The 14,475-nt window shown below is 31.2% G+C and overlaps 1 protein-coding gene across 2 annotated transcripts in view; it reads right to left on the reverse strand.

Moving 5' to 3' along the window:
* Positions 1-10,309, reverse strand: part of LOC129230981 (tyrosine-protein phosphatase non-receptor type 1-like) — an 81,041-nt gene extending 70,732 nt beyond the window's left edge. For both annotated transcript variants that reach the window (XM_054865223.1, XM_054865221.1), the window contains exons 1-2: positions 10,102-10,309; positions 1,448-1,544 (exon numbers count right to left, since the gene is read on the reverse strand). In XM_054865223.1, coding sequence (XP_054721198.1) covers positions 1,448-1,544; positions 10,102-10,158 — 154 coding nt within the window. In that variant the 5' untranslated portion in view covers positions 10,159-10,309. The remainder of the gene's footprint in view (positions 1-1,447; positions 1,545-10,101) is intronic.
* Positions 10,310-14,475: the final 4,166 nt, after the last annotated feature.

The following is a 14,475-nucleotide window of genomic DNA, read 5'->3' on the forward strand; positions in this document are numbered from 1 at the left end:
AGAAAGAGTTATGAATGTTTTTAAAGCTAAATTAGTACCTAATGTATCCTCTGTTACGCTTGGAACTCAACACATATATATTCTTAAAAGTTTTTTTATCCGTTCTAAGAAAATGTAACATTTTAATTTGCAAATTTTTTCATTTTTTTCCCACAGTTTTAAAATTTCTGGAAATTTTGCAGCTCTAACACAGGTCTGTAAAATTCGGGTCATGAAAAAGGAATTGTATGGTGATGAGTGACTTTTATACTATTAAATGCTCTAATTTCAAATATGGGATGCATTTTTTTCAATAATTATATAAAAATAATATACAGTAAAAGACCATTATAACGCACACCTTGGGACCAGAGCTTTTGCATTAGACAGGTTTTTGCGTTATATAGATCATTTCACAAATTTTAAAACTAATATTCAGAATATATCTATATATCAGCTCTTCAGAATGAGTTTTATCTGCAATGAGTATTAAAGCACCAATATTACAATTAGTTAATCACAAATAAATATGTTTCACAAACAAAATCCTGCACTTCTGCTAGCTTCATGGTTTGCAAAACAGCTGCATTTTCAAGAGCCATCTGGTATTTTTTGTTTACTATGAGTGCTAATTTTCAATTTAAAAGCTTTAAAATAAGATGGAAAGATGAAAAACATTCAAAATTTAATTTGCCTGACAATTTTTATTTTTGCAAAGCAAAACAGGGGGATTTTTGAAACTTCAAAACCTATTGTTTACTTCTGAAAAGTAGTGCAGTTTATAGAGAATTGCGTTATACAGGTCGGCGTTATAACGGTCTTCTACTGTATAAGCAAAAAGCCTACTTTGGGAGAAAGAAGGTTTAAAACTATCTGTAAATTTATTTACATATTGATTTATGCATTGAACAATCAGAAATGACATGTTAAACATAATATATTCATTTTATAATAATTACAGGGTATCCGCTACATTTCAAGTTTTGAAATCTGTGACTTCCCCGAATTTCTATGACTTTTGCTTGTAACTTTCCATGACTCAGGGGATACAATTTTTGTATAAGAAACATTCATTTTTTACATATCTAAACTTGTGTTTTGTGAAAACTAAATTGCAACTATCTGATCAGTGCTATGGACATATGTTTATAAAAATTGTTGTTTTTATCACATCCATGGACATCACATCTGTGGACACAGTTAGTCCATGGATGTGGCACTAACAATGTAATTTTAAAAACTTAAAATATTTGCTCACTTGATCTGAACCAATATAATAGCATTATTACTTTAAGATAGATCTAACTTAATCTTAAATATTTAACATATTAGGATAAATTTTATTTTTTTGAAATCAGCAGCAAAATTCCTGCTTTTTCTGAGAATGACCCATACATAAAAATAAATGTTACACCATGTTAAAACAAGTTATATCACTGTGATGAAATTTAAAAAATATGTAACTTACATGGATTTACATCCCGGTAGCGATTTAAATTTTTATTTTCTACCTTCTTGGCATCTTTAATAATGTACGGTAAGTTGTTAGATTCATTCCTTATTTCCTATAAATAAAAATGATTTTAACTTCTTTGAAAAAAAAAAAAGAAAATGTTTCATACATGTTATCAAAAAATCATTTTAAAAAAAACTACACTTGGTAGAACAATAAATTTAAAACAGTTGTATATATAGAAACCATTACAAAACTGAACGAAACAAACAAAAAAGCTTGGAAATGCTCAACTCACAATTTGCTAAAATACTTTGTGGTCTTTTTTTTTTCCTTTGCTTTTTAAAAAACAAATCAGAGCCAATCCCCCCCCCCCCCCCCTCTTCTTTCGGACTCATGGAAAGCATTTGTTAAATCAGTGGCTAGCTTGCAGGCCCTCAAGTAAAATGGTTGAAAGAGCAGTCTTCAAAGAATAAATAAATAGAAATGTTGGAAGTCTTATAAGTTCCATACCATGAGCCCCGAACCCCAGCCAGAAGTGTTAGTCAAAAAAATAATAATAAATAAAGAGCAAAATCTAATTCCCTTACTAGTTTTTAGGAACAACATTTGAGGAATATTTTTACAACTGCAATTTAAACGACTGAAATGCATAGCTTAAAATGCACTTAATTATTCTACACATGCATACTAAAAATATATAGGTAGTTAACATAGATGAAGCAAAGCTATGAAATTGAGAAATTTTTAACCTAAATTGTAAATAAATTGCTACATAAAATGGAAAAATAAAGCAAATACAAAGCAAAAAGAGAAAAGGCAACTGTAAGCTACCTTTGGTGATGTTAGGAGGGTGGGGGGGGGGGGGGCTTTGCGCCATAGCTCTTGGGAAACATCCATAGAGTAACTCGGCATATTTATTTCGGTTATGTAGAAATTTAGTCAGAAATCTCGGTAAGTAAACATTTCAGCAATTTAATTCTAATTTTTTTACTGAAGCCGGGGGGGGGGGGGGGGTATAGCTCTGTTTATGCCATTCACATTTTTACAAAGAGTGCTTTAAAAAGATTAAAGTCTTATTTTGGGGGGAAAACATTTCTGAGGGGTGGGGTGCTTCGTAAAATTTGGGGATGGGGATGGACTGTGCATTCACTTGAGGGGGGGAGCACCCATAGCGAAACCATCTGGATATTTGGGGGGAGGGGTGCAGATTAAACTATGAAAACTTTTAGAGGTGTTTAAAAATTATTTAAGTGTTATTGGGGAATTTTTTTGGGTGCGGTGGGGCTTTGTGAAATTTGGGAAGAGTAGGGAGTGCTCTGTGGTTCTTGGGGAGGGAGAGGGGCACACCAAAGCTAAATCTGCATATTCAGATCTACAATAAGAAAATCGGTCATCTCGATAAACCAGCAATTTGAACAATTTACCCCTAGCTGTGCGTGTGCAGGGGTGACGAGGAGTGGAGGGGGGTTATGGCGCAGACTACACCACTGAAATTTTTAGAAGAAATCAAAGAGTTCCTTTTCTTAAGTTTCTCCTCATCTTCGGGAGCTTTAAAAAACGAAACGTTGTCTTTGCCTGGTCCGTTTGCACGCTGGTATAAAACAAGATGTAGCTTTTTTCTCTTAATAATCAACACTTCGATGAATCCCTTGAAATATTTTAAAACTTGGTACAGATGTGATATACCACCCCATTTGGCGACATCCGATTTTGTTGTGCAAAATTAAAATATTTTTCTTGCCCAAGAGGAAATAATTTTTTAAGCATGGCATCCCTGCCGAAACTAACCTATGTTTGGCAATCCAAAGGCAATCTTAGATCTGTTCAAACTTGTTTACTTGTTATCAGTTTCACGTAGGAGAGATTCTTGTTTTTTCGTGCAATATACCTTACAGGAAAGCTTATTTTGTTTTGTTAGTTCAAATTCAGTAGTTGTCTTTTGATGAATAAATATTAGAAAATGCCAGTTTCTTTAAACTTGAACGTTAATTAAAAGTACTCCAACTTGGTGTGTATCTGTAAGATGCCATTGTCATATGTTGTTTTGTTTCAGACTGAGTGGGAGGATTCATACCATAAAAAGGTAAGTTCTTTTTTTTAGAATTAAAAAAAAAACCCCTCACTACTGAAACTCTGTTTTTACAAAATCTTGAGGGTTTCTTGTAGTTTTTAACATTATTTTTACTCTATGTAAATTAATTTTACAAAAATAGTACTGTTATTTTATTCTAAAAGTTAATTCTTATCGATGTCACAAATGATTTAGACATATTCTATAAATGATTCTCTCATTTAGGTACTGAATTTTTGAAAATAAGTTGACTCTCGCATTTTATAAAATATGAAGGTTTTATTTTATGTAAAATGTAATAGGTATTTTGTAAGCATGACTGAATAGCAAATTAATGTATGGTATTTTTGTATTGTTTAAATTTGGGATGTTCTGTTGAGACATTTCTACTTTTCATACATCGAAAATTGAGTAACTAAGCGTTTTTTTGGCTGAAATAGTTATTGATTTCAGGGATGTTTTCCGCTTTAAACAACACAATTTGAATTGCTTTGCTCTTTTTTAGCAGAGTATGAGAAAAGTTTTTGTTCGATGAAATGCATGTTGAAAAATAGCTTTTATTTCTATTGGTACATCGCCCAATCCAAAGTTGCGGGTGTGACATTTACACTAACTAAATTAGTCATCAGCAAAAATATTTTAGAGTATAGGTTTCAATTTTTATATTTTTCAATAAAGATCGCTTGCAGGTACATTGATGCCAATTTGCAAGTTGATTGATATTTTATTTATTTTTAAAAAAATTAATTTCTACCCGTTGCGGGTGTGACATAAAAAGGACATGCATTTTCACCTTGCGATCAAAACATTCAAAACTCTGTGAATTATATCAACTGATTGAACTGTTTTTTTTTATGTTAGACAGTAATACTTAACTAATTATTCTATACAAAAATTTAGATACTCACTCAATTAGTTTCACTGTAAAAAATATTCAAAGTTGCCGTTGCGGGTGTGACTTGTGTGGCCAATAAAATAACAACATACACAAATAGTTATCAATCAGACATTTTATGATTAGCACAGTAATAAATAAGAGAAATTGCAAATAACTAAGGAAATTTTTTTTACATAAATCTCATTTCCAATCTAGAATTGATGATTTCAGGGGGTGTTAGTTTTCTTATTACAATGTTCTGTTTCTCCCATGATATGTCTGACTGATTGGGCCAGATGTATACATGTTCTGAAGGTTTTTTTTTTCCAAGTATTCAACTTGTATGTCTTCTCCATCTATTTGCTTGATTTGACCAAATTTTTTTTTTTTTTTTTTTTTTTTTTTTTTTTGAGGTAGAAAACAAAACTAGAATCTCCAATAGCATTTATATTACCAAGGGAGATCGTTTCCGACTGAGGCAGCAATGAAACTTCTTCAGTGCACTTTCTGCAGTTAGTGCCTGCCACTTGAATTGTACCCATATTGATCGGTACAGCATGGTGTACCGATTGTAAGTTTGGTATAGCTTTGTACAAGGCAGCAGCGTGCGTGAAGCATTTTTGCAACATCTTTTGTGATGTCGCTCTTTGCAGAATAAAGTACTCTGATTTTTTTAAGAGCCTTTTCTGCTCAAATGGCAAAATCCGATGCAGAATTGACTGTTGCTCTACGCTGTAGAACGGCAAGTGACACAATTTTTTTTTTGTTACCGCACCAACACCATCCACAGCTCCTTATCTATGAGTCCTTGCAAAGTATGACCATGCAATTTTAATGTTGTAGTCTTTATGGTTGTATGACATTATGTACCTGTCTATGGATTGCATTACCAAAGGTTTGAGCTCATCAAAAAATTGCCATCGACTCTGCTTCTACAGCTGGAGATGGTGTGGCCCCTTTTGTCGAAAATTTCTTTCTCTCTCTACACTTTCTCTGCCTCTCATTCTGGTTTTGCCTCTACATTTTCTTTTTTTTTCATGGCCACAGATGTAATTTTTTAAAGTAGTTTCTTCGTAATTTCTATTCTTTCTTTGTTTCTTTCCCTTTCTTTTAGAGAATATTCCGAGTATTTAGCCGAGTTTTCTTTCATCTTTTTACGATGATTTCGGAATCTTTCAGTGCTGTTCATTCTTCTGCAAAAAAAAAATGTGTAAAGTGAATAAATATAAAGTCCCAAAATATATTGTTGAACATGTTTTTTTTTTGAAGTTCTTTGAATTTTTTAACCCCAAATGAAATTAAAAACATTAGGTTTTGATTCATTTAAAACTTTAACTAACAGAATTTTATACAAAGTTTTTTTAACAAATATTTTAATAAAAGTTTCATTACTATTTTTATTATTTCTTTATATTTATTTTGAATTTGAAGTAAAAAATAATCTGTCCCTAATATTACATTATTTGTTTTAAAAAGTAAAGGGGGAAAAAGTCAAATGCTGAAAGCAAAATTATACATTTTTATACATATTAAAAAAGATAAAATATTGTTTTGGTTTTTTAAAGTTTTATTAAAAAAAAAAAAAATCTTACCTTATTGAATAGTTGCCTTAATTATAAATCAAGAAATACAAAAATGTTTCTTAGGAGAACCAATAATATAGAATACCAAACTAAATAAATCAACTGCACATGCTCTAAAGATACTAATTTTGAATTAACTGGGGTCTAGACAAATAAGTCAAAGGTCAAAGGTTAGGTCAAAGGTTAAAACATTAGTGCTGTCATCTACATGCATTCCAGAATTACATTTGTGTTTAATTTAAAAAGATGTTGTGGGTGTGACTTTAACTAAATGTCACACCCGCAACGCTTAATAACTCCAATTAAAACATTAATTAATTTTTTTTCTGTTTGTTATTCAAAGTACTTTAGTAAACTATTTTAGAATACAAAGTTTCAAAACTTTTAGGCAAATAAATTTTTCTGTGGAAATATAAATGCATTTTTTTGTTGCGGGTGTGACACAATAATTAAGAATAATTAAATATGCTTACCTTTTGTAGTGAAGATTAGTAGACATTTCTCTTCAGGAAAAAACTGTTGCTAATGAATGTCAGATTATGTGTGAAACTTTATAGATTTCTAGAATTATTTGTTCAGCTGTAATAGACCATGCAACATAAGCAGTTTTGGTGCAGTCTAGTTCGCACTGATATAGTTCCACTTTAGTAATTAAAATAAGAATGTTAATGACATAAATGACATTTTTTTTCAATAAAATATGAAATAGTATACTTTTAACAGTGTGTATGCAAAATTTCAACCATATCGAATGAAATTTGAATTTTCATCCTCATGTCCACTATTTTTTGGATTGGGCGACATATTTCATTGTTGAGCTGTTATAGTAATTTGTAAATTTTAGCATTTTAAATACTTTCTAGTAATTTTTCTTCCTGTACAAAAACTTTCTAGTTTCTGGTATTTTTGAAGCGTATATTCACAATGTTTTTTTGTTGTGGTTTTATGTTGTTTTTATATATATAGTGTTCTGAAGTGCTTTGATCATGTTTTTTTATTTGAATTTTTCCTGTTGGCGCTAAAAAAGCATTGATGTATGACATATGTCGTCAAACATCATTTTCTTGGTGACGCTTTCTTGGGGCCAACAGGAAAAAAGTTGCCAAGGGTGGGGTATATGACATTAGTTTCATAAATTTTTTACAAAATTAGGAAAAACCACATTAACGCATATAGCCGACTTATAACTGAATCTCGCATCAACTAATGTAAACTCCGTCAAAACTAGCCTGCTCCATAACCGCACGGCCCTCTTGTGGATTGCCGAAAGTTCGTCTTCAAGAATAGCAGGGAAAACAGCGGCTGTTGGCACACTACTCTTTTTAGACACTATATCCAAAGTCGAAAGCGCCCTCTATCGGCATTTTTTGACCTACATCTTCAAAACTTATTTTCTATCAATTTTTCAATTTTTTATGATTATATGAAATTTTGGTTCCCGGATTTTTCAGTGTCCGTCTTTCGAGAAAAATTAAATAATTTTTCAAAAAAGAAAATTATTTTTTGCAAAAACAAAACATCAAAATTTCGAGATAGCGCAAACTGCATCATTGAAAGTTTTAGTTGAATATTTTTCATTTTTTCTGTTGAGAATATAATTCTTGAGGGTTTTCCTAGAATTGGAAAGGGAAGGCGTGGGGGGGGGGGGGGAGAGAAATGTTTCTGTATAGTACCTATTTAAAACAATTGAAGCAAAAAGATGAAATTCAGGCAGGGGCTTAGAACTTGACTTTTTGATCTTTAAGACACTCTTAAAAAGCATGGAATTTTGTTTACTAATTTATAAATTTTGATATTTTAAAAAAATAAAAGAGATTTGTTTCTCTTTTAACAAAGCGTATTAACATCAAAAATTCGAAAAATCCAATTTCCATAACGGATGCAAAGAGATAATCCTAAAAGTGAAGGCATCATAAGTATAAAAACGGTTTATGAAAGAAATATTTTCTGTAAAATTATTTTCGCACTGCATTTTAGAGGCCTATGATAAGTATATCATTAATATCTATCGACACAGTTGAAGAAAAAATAAAATTAAAACGTCGATTAAGCATTTTAATTTTTGAATCATAAAATAAATTGGAATTTGGTTTTAAAAAATTGAAATAAGCGTTGTAACAAAAATGAAGAGACTTTGCATTTGTTTGCCTCCTAATAAAGTTGAAGTTAGCTTGAAAAAAGAATAAAATATGATTATCATATCAGATGTAAACAGATAGTATTTTTCAAAATGTAGGCATCAAAAGTATAAAAAAACAGAAAATAAAAAAGTTTATGGCAATTCCATGAAACAAGAGACATCAGTAAAAACAAACTTCATTGTATCAGTATTTTCTTTCATATGAGGAGAAAAAGACTATTTTTGTAAACCTATGCAAAAAAAAGTCAAACCTTTTTCATAAGTTTTATAGGCAAATTTGAACAACACTACTCAGTGCCAATGTGTCGTTATATGAGCAGCTCTAAAAGTTAATCCTTTTTTTCACTTATGGAATTAATTGTTATATGTACAATCTTATTTTTTTATTGAAATTTTGTTTACACAGGAAGAGATTAGACCAAAAAAGAAACTTCAAACTGTTACAATTATCGTTTAACATTTTTTAAAAAAAATTAGGCCTTTTACTAATGTAACAATCAGTCACAAAATTGTATAAAAGTTTGCATTACTTAAACTAAAACAAACACAAGTTAATAAAAAGTCATATTCTCTTCATTTATGATGATATCTATAATATTAATCCCTTAATTATTTAGAAATAGTTGAATTTAATTATTTAAAATATGTAATATCAGTCATTTTTCTTTTTTTGGTAATAAATCTCAAACAAATTGCACAAATACCATTGATTGCTGTAGAAAGGCAAAAAAGGAGGCAAGATAATTAAGAAATAAAGGAAATTATAAAAATCACAAAAAGTAAAACAAAGTAGAAGCTAAAAACAGCGAATGGTAAAAAATAAACAAAATAATTAAAAAAACCTAACATATTTACCAAAGTTAGTTCAGAATGGAACTAAACAGAGAAATTAGATGATGAAGTAGAACAAGAGTAGAACAAATTTAAAGGATTGAAGTCTCATGTGTAAATTATAAGCTGCATTACCCCTCTTCAAAATAATGAAACCTTGGTAAAATCATTTAGTTATTAAAAGCGCTCTTTGTTATATCTTCACAAAAGAAAACTGCTGCCATAAAAAAATTTTCTGGCATGAAATTTGATAAACAGATACTACTAGTTCTTCATGTATTACATTTGAATAAAAGTGCTACATCATCAATACAGAAATATTTCTAAATATCACAGCTTCATGCAAGGTTCATCTTAGGTTTATAATAACATACAATGCAAGAATTTCGTAGGAATTAAATATTTATCTCTGTTTAGAGTTATTCCCTCTCCAAATGAGGGGGGGGGGGGATTGGAATAAAAAAAGTTTCAGAATTTTCAATGTTATGGTGTGGAACATTATTTATTCAAAAAAAAAAAAATTCAGTTTTTGATTCTATATAAAAAGCAGATTCCTACTATAGGCTACAATTTTTTTATAAGTCATGACCCCAGTGTGCATACACATTTTTGTCAGCGGTGTGTTTTTATAAATGGTTTTACAAAGAAAACATATTTAAAATATTCAAGAATTTCATTAATAAAATTTCATTAAAAAAATTTATTCATAAAAGTAAAGTCTTCCTATAAGGCAGCAGCAATTTTAACAAACAGAAAAAAAAAAATAATAATAATAATCAAGACTCTATGGAAAGCACAAGTAAAAACAGTACACAATTTTTCTAAGTTCTGTCAACTGTCAAAACTCAAAAAGTCATAGTAATGCAAGTAAAACATGACACTTTATTGAAACTCTTTGTGAAAAACCACCTACGATGCAACAATCTCGCCGAAGACAAAGAAAAACGACACAGAACAAAGGGATATACAGAATAGAATCCACCAAAAACGGAAGAAAAAAAAACGGCCTTAGAACCAACGCTTCAGCTGTACTAATATAATGCCTCAAAAATTTTGAAAAAAAATTCTTTAACAAGTTTATTTTTTGTATTAGCTTGCTGCGTTACATGCAAGACACAAAAAACAAGTTTCAAATAAAGACAATGAAATTCAAATATATCCCACCTGGAAAATAGTGCCCCAGGCATTCCTTTTATCAATGTCAAAAAATTGCCTTTCCATCACAGATATAAAATTAGGCACGATATTAAAAGTTATTGCATAGTTGAAGAAGGAATCACGTAAGTTCAAGATGATTTTTACATAATTTTCATAACAAAACGTAACCAAACAAATTATTTGTACTCATCGACATTCACAAACAAGAGGAAGTCACTAAGATGGTTTTTGATAGGATACAGTTAACTTTTCATCAGTTTAAATCCTAATCCATTTGTTGCATGAAGAAGCCATCGTGTCCACAAAATTCCTTTTAAATGCAGGCGTTGAAGAGGAAGAACGGTGTCGCTGCATGTAAGATCGTTTTACTCTTTGCACATAATCGTCTAGTATAATATAATATAAAATGTAAACAAGTAAAAGTGAAATAGAGCGCTGGAATATTTTTTTAAGTGAATATAATCCTATCACTTTTTGAAAAATTGAAGCTTTTGCAATGGCTCAAGTTTTAATTGATCAAAGGCTCAACGATGGTTGTAAATACAACCGAACTTTCTTTACTAGTGCAGATGAAGACATTTTGAATGATGATTCTTCTTCTACCTCAAGTAGACTCAGAAAAAGACTTGCACTTCCTTCAATCCTCACGTAATGAATTCTCTGTTATTTTGAGTTTTTTCTCAAGAGAAACATGTTTTAATTATGAAATAAATTTTGGAATACATGAACAAATCATTTGTTTCTCAGTTCGTGTCGATACTTTTGATAACAGAAACTTGTACTTTTCTGTTATAGGTATTACGTCACGGCGCATTTTTAATCTAGGCGATTATTTTTCATTTTATTTATTGTTTGTTACAATGAAATTACTTATTTGGCGAAACCATACTTTGTTCTGCCTTTTTAATGCCGCTATCTGTTAATCATAAATTAAAATTAAAAATATTTATAGTATTAAAATAACTGAAACCGATCTAACATACCTCATCTCCCCCTTAAGTCATAAGTTTGATAAATGCATGAGGAATTAAAACCTTTGATTAAATTTCAGAAAATTGATTCATTTTGCATGGAATAAAAATAAACAATTGTTTAAACTTTGAATAAAAATGGGGTAAACATACCAAGACTTGAATGCAAAATTTTAGAATGTCAGAACACTCAAGCCCTATGGCAGAATCTCGGCAAGAATGTCACAGAATTATCGTTTTCATGACACTTTGGATCTCTTCTCTTCTCACTTTTTCCAAATTCCAAACTTATGCCATATAATCTTGATGGTAAATGGCTTTGAATTCCACCACAATGTTTAATGGTGAAACTCTGGCTATGAAGACACTTTGAGCTGTTCAAACAGGATCAAAGCTTTCTTTGTAATTAAAATATTTTCAGTAAAATAATGAAAATATCTGGGAATGGTTTAATGTAAGAATTTCTGACTCTGCAAAGGGATTAGAGACTTGTGTTATTATAAACCAGGCATGCTACCTCAAGAATGGCAGGTGGCGGGTAGATAAGTTCAGAAATCTACATATCTCAGACTTTGACAAGAGAGACAAAAGAAAGGAATGCAAAGCGGGCAGATTTTAATACTGGCCTCGGCTCGCCGGCCCTGCCTCGGTCTCATTACGAAAGTACTATGAGACCTCTGGCTCGCCAGGACCTCGCTCCGCTCGGTCCGTTATCCCTCCGACTGTTAATATACATTACAGTCGGAGTATGGTCACAGTTATGTTTAGTGAAACAGGAAAAGAGAAAGACCATATGAGGCAGTAAGAAGCAAAGGGATGTAAGTGGACATTTTCAAGTTTCGAGTAAAACGACTATAAAGATAATGTTCTAGATAGGCTTTCATTATTTTTTTTCCTTAAATCAGGCTATACAGCAGCACCTACCAGGGCTGCTAGTACCATCTCTTGCCCCAAGACAGAAGAGGGATTCACCTACCATTCGAGCTGGTTATCTCCAAGTTTTTAATTTTGCCACTTACCTCCCTTTGCTTCTCACTGCCTCATATGACCATAGCTACCTTAAACTGTAGGTGGTCTCGGCAAGCTTCTCCCATGAAAGAAAATGATATAAGAGCTATAGTTTGAAAAGGAACACATAGCTTTGTTGTTGTCTTGTGCCAGCTAGGCTGTCACTTTGGGGTGCGCTGCTTCACTTTTCCAACTGTACCGTAATTTGGTGTGAAGTCTGACTTCCACAGTACACACATGCCATAGGGCCCCATTTATAGGGTAGGCAACCATTCACAGCACAACAATACATTCACACAAAGGAAGGACAAGGACAGAAAAGAGAAAGTACATTCATGTCCAAGCCGGGATTCAAACCCGGGAGCACCTCATTGCAGTCAGACTCTTCTGACCACTAGACAAGGCGGGAAGCACACACAACTTTAAAGTGAAGGAAAAGAATTATAAAGCATTTTTCCACTTTTGAAACGTAGGGCTTAGCTGTCAAAAACAGGTCAAATTGTGGCCAAAAGTGAGGAGTCCATAATTGACTCCTTTCTTGCCGATAATTACATGAAAGCCTTTTTTTTTTATATTCACTTAATAATAAACTTCATGGAAAGTAGGAGAGTTGAAAATGTTATTCAAAGATTAAGAAAACCCTTTTTAAAAAGTATTTTAGAATGAAAAAAAAAGTGAAATAATAAGAGTGAGATAGTAATTTTTTTCTGCTTATAAATTTTAGTTTTACCTGCCAATAATTCAAAACTACATTAGTTAATTCAAATTAAAAATGTCAAACTTATTAATTTCTTTATTAAATCTGTTATTTTATTATAAACTAATGTTAAATGAATTTTTAAACTATCGTCGCTCTCGAAATGATGATACTTTGTTGACAGTCCCAAAGGTGACTGTATAGTGAGGTTCGACTGTATATGAAAGTTCTCTTCAAAGTTTTTCGTTTTGAAAAAAATGACATAAACCGTTAGCCTCTAATATATAGATATATATTTGTATTCTTTATTTTCAGCCAACAACCGTACAAACTTAAATTGTGGAGCATTTTGTAATGAATGTGAAACAATCCACAAAAAGAAGTTATAAATTGGGCTTTTCTTTTTTTTTTTTGCGGGTCCTTCCTTAATGCTTCATAAAATACAAAAGTAAGGCACCATCTTGAAGCTTTCTTTTTTTTCCCCAATACTATCAGCAAAAATTAAACAAAGAAGTCGCAGTTTGACTGTTTTCCAAAAAAATTGCTGTTAAAGAAATCAGATATTTAAACTACTGCTGTCAAGCCTGAATGCATCACATGGTTCAACTAGTATCTTGAATAAGATATTTAATTGAAGCTCTAATTATGTAAAATCACTTTTTACTGTATTTCTGTTATTTTAAAAGGTATTTCAGTTTATGCTTCACACATAAGACTAAAAGAAAAACGATCTTCATGTAAGATGACATAATTGCTCTTCATTGTAAGCTGGTTTGCCTGATTTATTTAAAACTCGACTCATTTTATGTGTATTTTCAAAAAGCCTGGATAGTAACATTTTCTTTTATATTTGATAGTTCCATCTCACAAGAAGATGAACAATCTTCATCTCATTCCATTCAAGATGATGAAAGTATTGACTGCATTGAGCTTGATGATAGTAGATCATGTGATGATCCAATCAGAAATGAATCTGAAATAGAGGATATTCCATCTGTAACTATTTTAGAGAATAATGAACAAAAGAAACAAAAAGGGTAAGAGGATTATATCACAATCTTCATGCATTTAGCTTCATAGTTAGATTTGTCTTTTCAGATTGGTCTTTTAAAAAGATATATATTGCACATGTTTTAGTTTTAAGAAAAATAATATTGAACTTATAAAGTTTAAAATGTGTTTGAATAAATGGTTTGCATTCTGCAAAAGAAAATTGTTTAATTTCAAAGTGGAAACTGTTTTGTGTTAGATTGTTACATTTAGAAATTTCATCTATATCCTTAAACTAAAACCTTTTGTTGTTCTATATAAATTAGACTTTTTTGTATCTTATTTATACAGAGCAACAGAATAAGTATTTTATTTTTCTCTTTTATTTACTACTAGTGATACCTGCACGGCTTTGCCCGTAGTTGAAAATTAAAAGGTCATTTGGTTTGCCTGTATATTTACAAATAATGGAAGACGAATTTCTCACCAATTAGCTATGTTCATTTGCTCACCAATGTTACGGTTCCACGTTATGATAATTTCGTAATTTACTCTTCCAGGTTGTGATAATTTGCTGGGTAAAATTTTCTTAAAATTGGAATAGAAAATGAACAAAATCGAATTTTCAAAAAATCGCTTCAAGGTGCACACCCCTATGCTATAAACTAACTTTGTGTCAAATTTCAGGAAAATCGGCTGAACGGTTTAGGCGCT

This window comes from Uloborus diversus, chromosome 10 (genome assembly GCF_026930045.1).
Source record: "Uloborus diversus isolate 005 chromosome 10, Udiv.v.3.1, whole genome shotgun sequence".
Taxonomy (NCBI): domain Eukaryota; kingdom Metazoa; phylum Arthropoda; class Arachnida; order Araneae; family Uloboridae; genus Uloborus; species Uloborus diversus.